General features: G+C 41.4%; 1 protein-coding gene across 2 annotated transcripts in view; it reads right to left on the bottom strand.

Annotated features, from left to right (window-relative positions):
• Nucleotides 1–10,439: 10,439 nt before the first annotated feature.
• The window catches only part of erfl3 (Ets2 repressor factor like 3), a 71,156-nt gene continuing 64,971 nt past the window's right edge, over nucleotides 10,440–16,624 (bottom strand). For both annotated transcript variants that reach the window (XM_012870353.3, XM_012870354.3), the window contains exon 5: nucleotides 10,440–14,757. In XM_012870353.3, coding sequence (XP_012725807.2) covers nucleotides 14,086–14,757 — 672 coding nt within the window. In that variant the 3' untranslated portion in view covers nucleotides 10,440–14,085. The remainder of the gene's footprint in view (nucleotides 14,758–16,624) is intronic.

The following is a 16,624-nucleotide window of genomic DNA, read 5'->3' as shown; positions in this document are numbered from 1 at the left end:
ACAGAAATAATAAGATAAGATTAACTTTATTGATCCCAGAATTGGTACATTACTGGACAAGTTTAACATAAAATATAAAGTATTTCTGGAAATCTAGAATCGTTTATACATATTTTGCTCCAATAACTACATCAGAATCAGCTTTATTTTCCAGGTTTGGCTCACCATGCGCTTACTTACGCAATAACACAATAATAAAAATAATAATAAAAAAAATCAAACACAGTCTACAGTATAGAAAACACAAATGAACACAGTATAAACAAACGGGCAAAGTGAGACACTAAGACAATGGTGCAATGAGCAGAGTGCAAAGGATGCAGGAGTAAATATTACTTCCATTGTTATTATTAGGCAACAGTAACAACAATCAGACAATTCAAAGTTCATGTCGGAGGTGGAAGGCATGTACGGGTGCACATACACATACAAACATACATACAACCACAGAGTGATGAGTGCAGAAAATGGGTGTGCTGGAACAAATAAGTATTATATGTGGTGTTATGTACATGAATTAGGTGGATTCAGTTTACAATATACAATATAACAATATGAACAGCATCAAATAAGAGCAGTGTTGTATAAAGTACTGAAATCTCAGAGTCAAGTAAAAGTATAAGTACCTCTCTAAAATATGACTTTGGTAAAAGTCCAAGTCACTGACTGAAATGTTACTTGAGTGAAAGTCTTAAAGTATCTGAAATGTCTTGTGCTTAAGTATGACAATTACTGTAAAAATAGATGTACTCAAGTAATATAATAAAAAGTATAAGTAAAAAGTAAAACAAAGCAAATGCAGTTTGAATGACATTTTTTAGATTTTGGTAAACTTAGAAAGTCAAATTCACTTAAAATAACAAACAACCAAGTGCAGGAGAAATTTAGATCAAGTTTAAATAGAAAATACAACCTTTTTGTAAGCTTTCAGTTTTCCTTCTTCAAGTAAGTGCTATGCACTTTAAAATTGTACACAACCAAGTGCAGGCAAAATTTAGACATGGGGGTGTATGCTAAAAACATGGTTTAGTTACTCTTTTTGTAACGAGTAACTAAAGCAAACATTGACAATGTATTGAAGTAAAAGTATGCAATTAAGTTCAGAAATAAAGTGAAGTAAAAGTAAAAGTTATCAAAAAAATGTATACTCGAGAAAAGTATAAAGTACTCCAAAATATACTTAAGTACAGTAGTGAAGTATTTTTACTTCGTTACAACACTGAATAAGAGAATAATGGATAAATAACTGGTAAATGGTAAATTAGGCAGAGTTACTGGGCTCAGGAGTTTATTCTCTTTGTTTTTTTGGTCATAGTCACAGCTGTTCATTAGAGAGACGGCTTGTGGGCAGACACCGTTCCTGAGTCTGCTCACACATTAGTGGCAGGTAACCGTGCAGCAGAATTTAAAAAGCAAAAGTTATGTGAAAATATTGCAACGTGCAAGTGAAAGTCAGCAGTGATTCAGGCCATAATTACAGCGAGTCGTTGCACAGGGCGACGGCAGGAATAAACGCCGACTTCTCCGTGTAGCTCAATTAGCCGAAGACGTCTGGCGGGAAAGGAAGGAGGAAACGGAAATACAAGAAGCAGAGTATCAAACAAACCACATCAATGTGCATTTACACTCTGTGCTCAAAGCAGCGTCGCTGTGAAAGAGCCCCACGGCGGTGTGGTGCACCTTTTCTCAGTACGGTGGAGGATGTGGTGAACTTACTCGCAAGGGCCTCCGTGCAGAGCCGCAGTGTAAACTCTCTCAGAGGATGCAACACTTTGTTTGTGTGGTGTTGTGCGTCTGTATGAAAAGGGCATTCAGGACGGGCTCCTCGCTGTTGCACTGTGTGCACAATGCAGAGGCTGCGGTTAAATGTGGAGCAGAGAGCCAGCCTCTGCGCCCGTTTCCGCGAAAGCAGGCGCTTTGGAGGAAGCGGAGGGGAGAGGGATGTGGCCCAGGTGACAGAGCTCAGCGGCTCCTGCGGTGTCTCTTTTTCTCTCTGTCTTTGTGTGTGTGTGTGTGTGTGTGTGTGTGTGTGTGTGAGTGTTGATGTTGGGCCCCTGGAAGGCTGGTGTGTTAGCAGAGAGGCCTCACACACACACACACACAAGACACAGCGACCCTCTGCAAGGTGAAAGTCTCACCCTGACAGAAGATATAGGACGCTGCCAAAATGCAGGTCTGATTTCTAAATCCTTTAAAAAAAAAAAAAAACTCAAAACATAATAAAGAAATGAGGTAGGGTTTTCCTGAGCTTCAGCTGAGCCTGTAAATCTGACCTTTTTATGTCCTTACAGCATGAATCTGCACATTTTAAATGTCTGAAATAAAAGCCTGAACCCCATGCTTCGCCTTATAATCTGGATGATAACTGTTTACATCACGCCAATGGTCGCACTGGTTCTGATCCGACCATTAGTTGTTTACACTGCTAAATCAGATGCTGAGGTAACTTATGTAATCATGCATATCGCATGTGTTATGTAAATAGACTAAAGTTTTCTTCCACTGTGCAATATTTAATATTTACTCTGGTACTTATTTTATCTTCCACTCTTGGTGTTTCTTTAGAGCTAACACCCGCATGTCCCCATCCCAGGATAATAAAGGAGTTCTGACCTTATCTTGTATTTTAGCGGCATATACGTTTGCATGAGAAAATTTGCAACAAGGGTGTCCAAACTTTTTGATGCTTGGACCAGTTGTCAGCTCAAAAGTCGTCAGGTGAAAAAATGCGTATATAATAATAAACTGTGCTTATGGAACCATTGTATATCCTGCACTTGCTGCTATTGCACTTCTGGATAGACCTAAACTGCATTTCGTTGCCTTGTACCTGTACCTGTGTAATGACAATAAAGTTAAATCTAATCTAATCTAATCTAATCTAATAAATAAAAACTAATAATAAAAAAGTTATTTTTAGTCAGCTCAGCAATAAACTAAGCATGCAATGTTTTTTGTGTAAATCACTGTAGATTTGAAACTTAACACAAAAGGCGTCCAGTTTGCAAATTTGTGCTCAATGAAAAAAAAAAAAAAAAAAAGAAATAAAAAAAGTTTTATCATATCTCAGCAATAAGGACAGGATTTAGGTCAATCTTTTGAGTCACATTAGTTGAAGCAGATTTGGGTTATAACCGAAGTCAACTTTCCGAAAAAACATGTCACTGGGTAGATGTGGTCCTGCTTACTGTCAAATTAAAGTTATTATAAGAAAAATATGGTGTGTTTTACGGAACATGTTCCCTTTTTAAACTCACAGTGTCTGCATCAGCCACCTGTGCATATAGGCCAAATTTTTAACACAAAACCAGATCAGTGAACGCTAATGGCTCCCCGGGTCGCTCCTCGGCTGCATAACCGTTTGCTTTTAACCCAACAAACACCTTTTGAATGTGTTAACTGGGAATAAAATGTCAACATAAAGTAGGCAACTACTCTGGTTTAATTTCTAGGGTGTATGCAACAAATAAAGGGAGAAGACACACTTAATTACATTTTTACCGCTGCTGCATTAATGACTCTGTCCAGGCGAGACATCAGTCTGCCCGGCAAACAAAACTATAGATTAAACTGAAAACTATGCATGAATGGAGAAAGGAAAGGAGTAAAGAAGCAGCTTCACTACAGAGATATCTCAGGATAAGCTAAGCTCCTCTAGTTATCACCTTTATCAAAAAGGAAAGTTTTAAGCTGAATGGCTTAAAGCTCCACAGATCTACACCCGTCCATCGTCTACACCCGCTTGCCCAGGCAGGGCTTCTATGTAAGCTATGATTTTAGATTTTATTCTATATTTTATATAAAATAATGTCCCTGATGATCCATGGAGGCTTTCAAACTTATGTTTCTATATATCTTACTTCCAAAGAGACACATCTTCTCGTAATCTTGTATAGTCGTCTTGATTAAAAGTTCTTCAAGCTTTATAAAGACCAGCATTTCTTTTTAACTCTGGTTCTTTTCGCTTATTTTTTTTTTTTTGTTCAGATGGCCTCCAACGAGGAACATTTCTCATTTGCTAAACCCCCATAACAACTATAATTATATACAAAAATGTGACATTTTAAAGGGCGGTGCTCTGATACTTGTTCAGAAGTTTTTTTTTTCGTCTTCTTTACCAGTTTCTGAAGGACATGACTTTTAATTGCCATTTATGTGCCCCAGTGTTCATGCTCGCCTCTTCTTTAGTCCTCCATTTACGGAGTTTCTTTTCATGCAAAGTTATTGGTTAATAGCTGCACAAATGGGAGGCAATAATAAATAAAAAAAAACATGGCAAAGTCTCAGAAGAAAATTTTCTAGCCCACTTTAAATGCTACAAAACTTTTGGCTGCGTTTAAGAGCACTATATTGCCAAAAGTATTCACTCATACAAATAATCAAAATCGGGGCCACAGGTGTATGAAATCAAGATTAAACCAAGCACGCAGAGCGCTTCTACAAGCATCTGTGAAAGGAAGCCGCACTTGAGGACCAAAATGGTTTGAGGACCAAAATGGTCACATTTTGGACAAAGAGGACAGATGGTTTGAAAGGGGAGTGAAGGAAGCCATCTATGTTAAGAGAGAAAAAACAACCTTAAACAGAGGAGGAGGCCTTAGGTTTCAACTCTCAAAAATATACAACACAGCTATAGGATTAATGGCATACCGCGCACGTGACGTCACCGTCTCAAGAGCAACGCCCCTTTTGCCGCTTAGGTAGGGCATACAGGCAGGGGCGGTTCCTGACCAAATTTACCAGGGGGGCCAAGGTGGGGCCAGTGTTTTTTCACAGGGGCACAGAAAAAAAATTAAAAACAATAAAATGGCAATATTTAACTGTGTAATAATATTAAGTGAGCCACTTGTGGCTCTGGAACTGCAGGTTTCAGACCCCTGATATAGCAGTTGAAAACTTGCCCCCAACTCAATACGGCTAAAGCTAAACGTGAAACATCTTAAGTTTTAAATTCTTTTTAGAGTAAAGCGGTATAGGTAAAAAATAATATTGGTCAAAGTGACCAATCAGTTATGGTTTCTTTGCCATTGCAAATAATCATGAGAAGTTTTTTAACATCATGCTTTTAGTACAGGGGCCATAACAGGGGCCAAGGCCATTTCTACAGGGGCATGGGCCCCTGTTGGCCCCTGTCTAGAACCGCCCCTGCATACAGGTAGAGAACGCCCGTAGCAACCAGCCATTACGTGCACAACAGAACCAGCGATATGACCGACTTTGCAGCCGTTAAACTTTCCCAAGACAATGTTCCAGGCGCACGGATTACTGGTCGAACTGTCGAAGAACACACCAACGTTCAGCTCAAACGATGGCTTGAGTGTCGAGGGCTTAAAAAGACTGGAAAACGGGCCGAGTTGATGAACGGTAAGCTTTGTTTTTTTTTCCTGCGCGGCGTTCATGCCGTCATCGGCCGTTTTTTTGTTTGTAATCACCGTCCAGGGATCGGTATATGTTTAATGTTTGTCTTATTTGAAATGTTTTTGAGTAAGCTATCCTGGTAGCAGGCTATCAGGTTAGCGCCTGCTACCATGATAGCCTATATGCGATCATGGTAGCAGGCGCTTCATTATTAACATGTCGGCCACCAAAATACTCTTACCTTGACTTGATGTCGCTGGAATTGGGTCAGGATGTTCTTCGGTTGTGCCCTTTCCTCCGACAAAATGCTTGCTACATATGTAGGTGAGTTTGGTAACTTTTTCGGGGTTGAACTGTTGTGCAGGCTGACCGCACCGGTGTACCCAGCGCACACATTTCTCCTTGGCAGTCTTGAAGAAAACATCCTTCATATGCGGCCGATCAGCGTACCTCAAGTCGCTGTTGCACGTTCCATAGCAACAATGTTTAAAAACCATGGTTTTAGATTTGGAAAAAGCAGTCGTTTACCGAGTAAAACCAAGGGTAACGCACGTCTCCTTTACAGCGACACAGCGGCGGACTATGCAAGCTTGCCCTACTGCGTACCACGTGATGTGACGTCATCGTGACGTTACGTTTCTAAAAATAGCTCGCTCACGGTACGCCATTCCAGCCAACCCTCACCTTAACTCTCACCCTCATTCGGGTGATCAAAACATCGTTCCTTTAAGCTCAGCCAATAACGACCCTGATGACTCCTCATTACAGAGGAGTGGACCAGTTTTGGTCCAATCTGCTGGCTTAATGTCTTTAACGACCGCCCATTACTAAGGGGTGGACCTGTTTCTGTTGTATTTGCATGTTATCTAAGCCATTACAAGGCCTTTGTTTGCCAATTGTATAAAGCTTGATACTCCACATTACTCCAGACTTTTTGAATTGAGAAAGCTTCCTGGAGAGGAAGCAAAACGTCTTCAACTACGGAAAACAAGTCCAGTTGCTTTGTTTTTTACCTTTTTTTTGGTAGTGACTGAGTCTAACTGCAGATTTGCCACATTCAACATGGCGGACGCTCTGACGCATCCACAGCACAGGCAGAACCCGCCATATGATGTCTATGATCTTCTGAACCTGGGGAGAAACAGGGAAACAGTCTATTTTTAAGGCCACATGCTTAAACTGAATGTTTGCCTCTTGCTTCATTGCGCACGTTTTTCCCACATTAAGATCCCAGCATCGCATCATTAATGTGGGAGCGTCATTAAAGGCCAGTGACTCTTCGCTCCCCCCCCCAGCATCTCCTCCTCCTACATGCAGCATGTGGCTGAGCGCGCCTGCGACAAGGCAGCAGCTACAGACGTCACATTAAAAAGGTAACTGGGTGAAACCTTACGTGAGCATTGTGTGGGTGAAAAAGCAGCAGCAGCACGAACGGACAAAGTGCTTTTCTTCTCAGACGCACACATACGCACGGATCACATCCACCTATTCATGATGGGCAGCTGAAGGCCCGGAAAAGCTGACCGCCGCTCTGTGATTATTAAAACCACCGAGGGATTTATTCCCGCAAGAGACGCGTTTTTTTTATTGCATGAATGAGTTTATTTAGAGAAAGATATACGATACTTTTAAAGACACACTGTAGTTGTTCAGTTCTTGAGGAAGTTAAAAAAAAATGGTTATATCTTTGGGCACCTTAAGGGAACTGAAGCCTTTTCTTAGATGATTTATGGTAAAAATCTTTAAAGATGATGAAGCAAATAATCTCTAAAGCTTCTTTAACCCTTTATGTGGTCTTCATATTCTGCCCATTTCCCCGGCTTCACTAAACCCTCAATAGGAAGCTGTTTAATTTAATTTTAAACAGCAAATTCATTTGGCTGAAAGAACAACTTGCCTTTCACCACAAATTGAGTGAATGCCTGAATTATTCCTCTTCACATGGCGGAAAGACTACATTTATTCAGGAGATACCGCTGGCTTCTGTTTAATTGGATTCCTTTTTTGTAGGCCTATATAGACTAAAGTAGCAGAAATGTCCAGCAAGTAGATTTTAATGCATTTTTTGTATTCATCTCAATAAGTCATTTTTTTTGCCAGTGGAAAAAAATAACAGCAGAAATATCTCCTCCTCTTCTGTCTTGCGGGTCTTTTGAAAAGTATTTTCTAGAACCCGTTCAGCGGTGCAGCAGAGAGGATTCAGGACACATCTGGATCATCTACAGCATCTGGATCATCTGCAGCATCTGGATCATCTACAGCACCCCCCTAGGCTCTGAGCAGCCTCACAGACCAGCGATATCGGTACATTTCGATCACGAGAACCTCTACTTTCCCCGCACTGCTTGCTGACCAGGTGGCTGCATAGATTCTGTGTGTTGGCGCATTTCTGGACCCCCATGGCTGCCAAACCCAGGCAGCGCAATCTGCAGGAGAAGACGACACGTCCTGTCCTGTTTTTGTCTGATGTTGACAAATCTTAAACAGAACTAAAGCCTTTTCACATCATTGTGGTGTGTAACGGAACCTGTGGTTGTCATTTCAATGCAATATGCAATATGAATTATATTTGTAACCTTTTTGTACAGCTTACATGGTAAAATTGATAAAAAATAACATTTTACTTTTTCTAATGCTGGGGTCAATCTAATTTGAACAATTATTTACTTTTTTGCTGCTTTTAAACTCAGTTTTGGTTGGGTGAATATGACACGAATGCAACAGTTTTAAAGGGCGTCTAGGAGGCTTTTAAGGAGAAATTTTCAGGAAATGCTTCGCAAAACTTTGTGCCAAATATTTCTTTCTTCCAACCTCAGTTCATTATTTTTCCAGGTGGATATTTTCCAAGATTCAGAAACTTTAATAATTTAAGATCTATCTATCTAATTTCTATTGAAATGTTACCAACAATCAAAATACCTCTTAAAAGAATTGAGGGGACTTCATGTAATTTCATTAAGTACCGTATTTTGTAATGTTTTACCAGATGATGTTGTCTTGTAAGCAAGAAAAGTTAATGAAAATATCATATTCCATAAATTAGACTATGGGGCCCAACGAGGCTGACTTGTCAGATTCAACTTTCTGAAAATAACAACCTTTAAGCAAGATTTAACCCCTTTTTTCATTAAGTAATATTTTATCAGTAAGATTCCAGTCGTAAATGTCATATTTTCATTATATGCAAGCAAAATAAATGATAAATCCTTAACAGAAATAAGGCTTTGAAACATCAGACTGAGTAATTATCTATACCTTAGTTAATTAGGTTACTGAAACAAGCTGACTTTTTGATAAAGTTCTAATTTATTGAATATGACTGTAGTCTAAAGTAAAAAGCCACTTTAAGTGTTATAAACTGGGTTTATTGCTACTTGTGGTCGCGAGATTTTTTAAGTACTGAACCTTACAGTACAAATGAACAAATTTACATAAACTTCACATAAAAACTTCAAACCCTTTAGCTAATTTAAACAGTTGTGACGGGACTTTTCTTTCAAGTTTTAAACTTTTCACCAATTTAACAGAAAATAAATAAGAGAAAATAAGAACATACGTAATCAAGAGGCAGCTAAAACACAGAAGCATTGAGCTAGGAGTACCTTCTATGGAAAGATGAAAGCAGATTTGGGAACATATTGAATAACTGAATCCTTAATATGTAAAATGGAAAGTGATTGAGTTTTTGATGTAGTTTTAACTTTTTTTATATCAAAATTTTAAAGCTACTATTTCTTAACATTTTATTTCCAACTTCCTTCTCTTTGTGTTGATTTCTTGTGTCTTTTTCATAGTGTTTGAAACATAGTTAAACTCCAAACAATGTACATGATATATAAACTTAAATCCAAACGACTGAATAACTTGGATATTTTAGACTGGAGGAGAATTTTGGACATTTTATTTTAAATAACGAGCGATAACATTATGAGTGAAAAAAGCGCTGACGTCTATGATTAGTCCTGCGCTGGGCCTGGAGCCAGAAGACGGGGACATCCGTACATTTACGGTCATAAACAGCTTTCTTCAGCTGGCAACAGATGGTGCGTCTTCACAGCATAAAGCCAGTTCGGCTTGACATAAACAGAATAAATCCAGGAGAACCGTCGCTAAGGCTCCACACAGCTTACCTGTCAGGTAACGTAAAAAAAATAATAAATAAATGAAAGAAAAATGGTGCCGTCGTATAAGAAGTCAGGGAAAAGTTCAGAAATCAATGGAGTATTCCCTCAATAACTTTGTGCATCACTACAGAGGAGAAATCCTGAATTATTCTTTTTTTTAGAAAATGTGAAAGCCCTTTATGTTAATTATAAAATTAGATACTAAAGTTTACAATGAATTTATGACAGGATAGTTGTACAGTGGTTAGGTGATGGAGAGGGAATCTGCAAAAAACAGGAGCTGGTAGGAAGAAAGGAGACAAAATAAAACAAAGGGAGGAAAAGAAGGGGTTTGATCCAAGGATGGAAGGAAAGAAAGGACACTAAAGGGACATTAACCTTTTTTGAATGTTAATGTTCAATTTAAACTGTTATAGTTACCTGAAACACCATTAGATTACGTTTGTAGTCCAACTTCTCTTGATTCCACTGCAGGTTTCCTCCTCTGTAATGTTTTATTTCCTTATATTCTGTACATGTAAAGCACTTTGAACTGTCCTGTTACTGAAACACACTGATAAACTTACTATGACACAGTATTTAGCCAATGGGATTGGAAATACAAATATTTTTCTTATTTTTGTTTTCTTTACTTATCCAAACCTGGAAAACACTAAAAAACACAAAACCTCTGAGTTTTCCAGATTGAGTGGGAAAACCTGTGACCAAACTTCTCAGAATCAATAAGGAACAAAGATCCACATTAGTTTTTTTTTAAACCTCTGCGAGTAAATTGTTTTTTGTAATTTTATTTCAAATACCCAAATCTTTCATGTACGCATGCCGGCTTGATGCTGACGACGTAAAAGTCTGACGTTAATCCCTTTGTTTACCAATAAAAAGACAATAAAACCTTAAAGTCTGGTCGAATCCCCTGAATGAATATGCATGCATTAAAGAAGCGCAGCGACATTGATATTGGGGTTTTAACTGGTTTTAATTAACCCTGATTACATCTTAATTACAAGTTTGAAAAAAAAAAAAAAACAACAACAAAAAAAAAATAAAACAATGAAAGAAGCGCAGAAATTCGATGTTACATCATAGTATTAACTCTCCTGTCTCCGTGTGAGGTGTTACGCAACAGCTCAGGGGAGAAAAGAGAGAACAGAATGAAAGAGGGAGATCTTTACACAGTAAAACACAACTTTTTTTTTCTTTTAAAATCATACACCTCCTCCCAAAAAAAAAAAAAAAAAAAAAACACAAGGAAAATATACAAGAATGAGCGATAAAAGTAACATTATAAAATTAAAATGACAAGAAAAGAGGATTAAAAACTCCCTCTGTGCCCTGAAATAAAAACCCCTCGCCCGCTTCCCTTCCTGCTCCATCCCGGGTGGCATTTCTCTGTCAGCACTGAAATTAATCTCGCACATGTCACTTATAATACATTAAACAGCAAAAAAAAAAAAAAAAAAAGGAACTAAAAGCTGGAAAGGAGTCAATACAGGGAATGAAGTTCAACTCATCAATACCCTCTACAGTGATGCTCACGACATAAGAAGCAACAGGTAGCAGAGCCGCGGAATAGAAATAATGCCAGGCGGAGGAGAGGTAAACTACTCGATGAGAACCATAAAAACAACAATAACCATATGTTCATGTGTCACGTCATAAAAATAAACCAAATAAATCTGTAGTCTTTTTTTGTTTTGTTTATTTTTAAATAGAGAAATGTAAAATCTGTGCTGTTGGACAGTAGAGGCCTGTAACAGGATGCGCTCTGCGGATGACTCTCTGCACCCTGAGCGAGGGAACGCTCAGCGGTGAGAGCGCAGAGCGGCAGAGGCTGTCCGTCGCTGAGATGTGGTTCAGTAAGGCAGCTGTCAGCTCAAATACAGACGTACGACCTGGTGGGTGTAAGGGTGTGTGTTGTGACAAGCTTCAGTCCAGAACACCGGGGGTCTTAACGAGGGAAATTCAATCAGCTCAGCCGCACAGACAGACTGCAGACCCATCCATTGTAACGTGTGTGTTGTCCCACAAATCACAAACTCTGGTACGTTTTCATGGGGTTTATGTGAAAGACCGTCGTAAAAGCAGTTTTTTCCTGGTAGGAAATCTGAAAGGTGTGGCGTGCATTTATCTTCGGCCTTGTTTCATTGTAATTATTCTTTAGAGGTCATTGATTGGTAACTGGAGTCCTCCTGCGTGTAATTTAGCCTCAGTATAAAACCAGCTGCTCTTTAAAAGGCTGAGCTTTGTTAGACACATCAGCTGGAAATGGAGAGCATGGCACAGCAGCAACCCTGACCAGACATGGCCGCCCCCATCTAAAATCAGAGGCTTTGAGTCAGAGAAGCAGCCAGGAGGCCGACGGTAACTCTGGAGGAGCTGCAGAGCTCTACAGCGCTCCTAGTCATGCAAATCTGGCCTTTATGAAAACTGAGAGCTAAAAGAAGTCGTATCTGCAGTTTTACCCAGATAGACGAGACCCAGCAACCGAAAGGCAGAAATATAACTTCCTCTAAAAGATCAGCCCGAAAACCCCATCAATGAAGCATGGAGGTGGAAGTATGATGCTGAGGGAATGCTTTTATTCATCAGGGAGGCTGTAAAGATGTTCCTCCTCCAGTAGGTGAATAACCCAAAACACGCAGCCAGAGCTACAACGCAATGCTTTAGCTCACAACATTCATGTGTTAGAATGGCCTAGTCAAAGCCCAGACTTAAATCCAGTTAAAAAAACCTGTGACAAGAGCTGGAAATTTCTATTTTTTGGGCTGAGAAGATGAGAAAGGCGTACAACGCTGGGAGAGACATATCCCAGGATGCCTGGCGCCGCCGACAAATGCACACCACACTTTTCAGATTTATTTACAAACGTAAACAGTTTCAAATCTGTGCGCCTTTTCTTTTTCCCTGTTACAACGATGCAATACCCGGGTGTCAAAGGTACAGTAACGTAAACGTTCAGCGCTAAAGATCTGTCGTGTCGCACAGGTGACCAACCAGGCGGCTGCAGGACGTCAAAGCCAGTCGAAAAAAATAAAATAAAACCCCGGCCTGGTAGTCTGTGGGTGAAAAAGTGAGCAGCCGGTCGGGATGGGGTCTCCTCTCACCGTAACCTCTGATCCCTTCTCTCAACTGTGCTGAACTTTGAAGCGTTAACACCAAGTGGACAGTGCAGGATTGCTGCTTCGCTAATAAGCCACGAGCTGACACTGAGAGCATGCACAGAGAGAGAGAGAGAGAGAGAGAGAGAGAGAGACAGAGAGAGAGAGGGGTGGCCTGCAGCCAGGACCGCTCCAACCAGGGAGAACCCCGCTGAGCCGAGCGAGACTGCAGACAGGAAAAAAAACAGAGCGCTGCACGCTGAAAGGGCAGGCTACTGCAAAAACCAAGTGAACAGCAGAGCCAACAAAACGCTCTGAATCATTAGCAGGTCTGCTGGTTTTCTCCTTCCTTCTGCTGCTGCTGCTGCTGGCGGACTGGCCTGAGCGCTTTGTTTATGTATGAAACAAATATACAAGAAAACCCCACCACCACGTTCCGCTGCCCCCAGAAACTACGCCATCTGGAAATGATCCACGTACCAAGAAACAAAAAGCAGCCCCTGAATCCGTTACGTCGTCAAAACAGCGTTTTTTTTTTTCCTCAGTAATCGTCTCTGTTTAAATACATATAAAGATAAACTCTGCGTGCGTGGTGTTAGAGCTCAGTTTGATCTATCTTACAAGCGTCGGAAAGAAGGCGAACGGCGGCAGTGTGTGTCTGTGTGTGTGTGTGTGTGTGGGGGGGGGGGGGGGGTTGTGACGGCAGTGCTGGGCGAGCGTCTTTGCTGGTTTAGTTTAACCCCTGCGGTCGTTAGACGAGATCGAGCTGCTGAACTACGGCGCAGCAGGAGACTACTTCAGGTGATTCTTCATCCTTCCTTCCTTCCTCCTCCTCCTCACGTCACCCTGGGGTTCACGTGATTTTTTGCGAGGAGAGAAAGTCAGTGGTCCGCAAGAGAGAGAGAGAGAAAAAAACAGAAGAGGAGGAAATGCAGAGGAAGGGCGGTGTTAAAGTTAAACGTTGAGGGAAAGTCAAAGTCTCTGCTTGGTTGGGGAGTTTGTCACGGTCCCTCAAGTCCTGTTCGCTGTTAGCTGCTTGTGTGTGTGCGTGTGTGTGTTGTGTGTGTGTGTGTGTGTGTGTGTGTGTGTGTGGGTCCGATAAAGATACAGCAAAAGGCTTCCCTGAGTGGAGAGGGCCAGACAAACACCCAGCAGCCCCACTCACCAGTCTCAAACTCGCCTTCCTTCTCGTCCCACAAAGACATGATCTTCCCTTTGATGCAGGCACTTAGACGTCCCGTGGGCCTGTGGGGGACGGACCCACTGGGGTCGTCCTGGGTGGGTTTCAGGGGTCGCTGCTCCTGAGGACAGAGTTGTGTGTCTGCTGGAGATGGGAGCCGTGCTGCCTGGTTGATGATGGAGGGCCTGATCGTCAGGTTGAGGAGCGCGGCTCCTCAGGCTCTGCTGTGGGTCGTCTGGTTTGTCAGTGTGGGAGTGGGATTACGGAGGAACCATTTACAAACTCCTGTCCTGCTGGGGCAGTAGTGTCGGGGCTCCTCCTGGGCTCAGCAGTCTTTATTCTCCAGGGACAGCTGTGCGGTGGCGCGGTGCAGCTCGGCGCTCACCCTCCTGTGTGACGCCGCGGGTACCGTTAGCGAGCCCTCGTAAGCTAACGGCGGAGGGCTCTCTGCGTCTCCTTCCCCGCTGCCCGCCCCGTCCTCCTCCATCTCCACGCATCCGTTGCTCTGCCTCTCCTTCCCCCTGGCCTCCTCGGGTCGGACCTTCTTGTCGTCCGACTCTTCCTGCGAGGCCTCCATGCGCTGGTCCTCGCTCCAGCGCCTCTTGAACCGCAGCTTCAGAGGGATGCACTTGCCCTGCGAGGCTCCGGCCGCAGGCGGCTGGGACGGCGTGGCCTCGGCCGGGTCGACCGGCTCGCTCTTCAGGGCGGTGAGCGCGCGGTGTGCGGCGGCGTGAGCGTGGTGAGAGGTGAAAAACGGCATCAGGCCAGGAGGAGGGGGAGCGGGGGCTTTGAAGACGTCCTCGTCCAGGTCCTCGTCCTGCGGCTGATGCTGGGCGGCCGCCGCGCCGTTGGAGAGGTGATGATGATGATGGTTAGGAACTCTGGAGTGTCGAAGGGAGAACAGCTCAAACTCGTTATCTCTTTCGTCTGGGTCTTCGTCGCTGATGTCCGTCACCTCCACCTCTTCCTCCGACTCTATGTCGGAGATGGGCTCCACCTGCACGGTCGGGTAGAAACGGGTCAGAACGTCAGGCAAGAAGACAGAAGACTTAGACTTAGACAAACTTTATTGACATTTTGTACGCACAGAGTGTGTACAAAATGACAATAAAGTTTGCATACAGCTTGAGAATTTCAGTAAATTGCAGTGGATTTCAGAATAAAGTAACTTTACATGATAAATAAAGTAACTTTGCAGGATAAATGAAGTAACTTTGCAGGATAAATAAAGTAACTTTGCAGGAAAATAAAGTAACTTTGCAGGATAAATAAAGTAACTTTGCAGGAAAATAAAGTAACTTTGCAGGATAATAAAGTTACTTTACAGGATAAATTAAGTAACTTTGCAGGATAATAAAGTAACTTTACAGGATAAATAAAGTAACTTTGCAGGATAATAAAGTAACTTTACAGGATAAATTAAGTAACTTTGCAGGAAAATAAAGTAACTTTGCAGGATAATAAAATAACTTTACAGGATAATAAAGTAACTTTACAGGATAATAAAGTAACTTTGCAGGATAATAAAGTACCTTTGCAGGATAATAAAATAACTTTACAGGATAATAAAGTAACTTTGCAGGATAATAAAGAACTTTGCAGGATAATAAAGTAACTTTACAGGATAATAAAGTAACTCTGCAGGATAAATAAAGTAACTTTGCAGGATATAAAGTAACTTTGCAGGATAAAAAGTAACTTAAAAGTAAGACCTGATAATTATTATTATTTTACCATTAACATCACTTCCTTTCTGGTCTAGATGTACCGTATCTCTTCAAAGTATTCACACCTCTTGGACCCTTTTTTTCAGATTTAGTCACATATTCACAAACTTTAATGCATCCTATTGAGAAGTTATTTTTTTGCAGGCCAAATTAGCCCATAAATGTGAGCTGAATGGAGAATGATCCTTGCTTTCCGGGAAAAGTTAGTCAATCATTGCCACGTTTCACTGAGTTTAGAGCTGCAAGTCTCTAAGGTCTACAGACTGAAGTCTTTGCCCTGGCGTCTTATCAAAATAACCTTTTTTTTTTTTTTGCTTTTTCTGGTGTGGGTTAACAGGCCCAAAGTAAACCAATGAGAGAAACTGCAGACGTGATGTAAAAAAGACACAATCAGACTTCTGCTGTCAACATTTCACAATATAATTGTGTCGCCGCGGTGGAGCGGAGATAACGACGAATGGTTCTTGTCGTTTTTGTCACACAAAATCTTAAGGATACACCGTGTTATTTCTAACTCGGTGTATATTTATGTAAAAGGGAAAGAACCAAGAACAGCCTTTGAAAGATTAGCGGGCTTTGGTCTGGCTTTGGCCAAAGAAAAGAAGAAGTCTGTGCCAGACCTGTTTGTTTAGGCTGAGGGATTCGTTGCACATAAAGCCCGCCCCCGCCTCTGATTGGTCGGTGTCAGGAAAGAGGGCCCAATGGGAGCAGTTCCAGTTCAGCTCGCCGTACAGCAAAGCGAAAGTGAAACTAAGTCTGGCTGGACAGGCTATCTGCGCACAGGCTGCTGATGCAGATGACCCCTTCTTTATTTTTTACAGACCAATCCTGAACGTAAAAACATGTTTAGTGCAACAAAAAATAAAAAAATATCTCCTATTTTTTACCCAGGTTTCTGCATTCATTTTCATTTTTGTAGTGAACATAACCACCTACATCTGTCAACTTTTAAAAAGCAGATTTGGGGGCTTCCACTCCTCCCCCGTTAACAAATATAGCCTACAAAAATCTATTTTGTTCATTGAAATTAAATGTTCAACTTATTATTGAGCATAATTTTGCTTTTAGGTTTCTATTTAATTCTCTTTGGCCCCCTAAGTGCTTTAAAATTTGGACACCACCGCTCTAAAGCATTGA

The sequence above is a fragment of the Fundulus heteroclitus genome, chromosome 3 (genome assembly GCF_011125445.2).
Source record: "Fundulus heteroclitus isolate FHET01 chromosome 3, MU-UCD_Fhet_4.1, whole genome shotgun sequence".
Lineage (NCBI taxonomy): Eukaryota > Metazoa > Chordata > Actinopteri > Cyprinodontiformes > Fundulidae > Fundulus > Fundulus heteroclitus.
The sequence above is the reverse complement of the archived record's forward strand: the minus strand, read 5'-3'. Positions and strand labels throughout refer to the sequence as shown.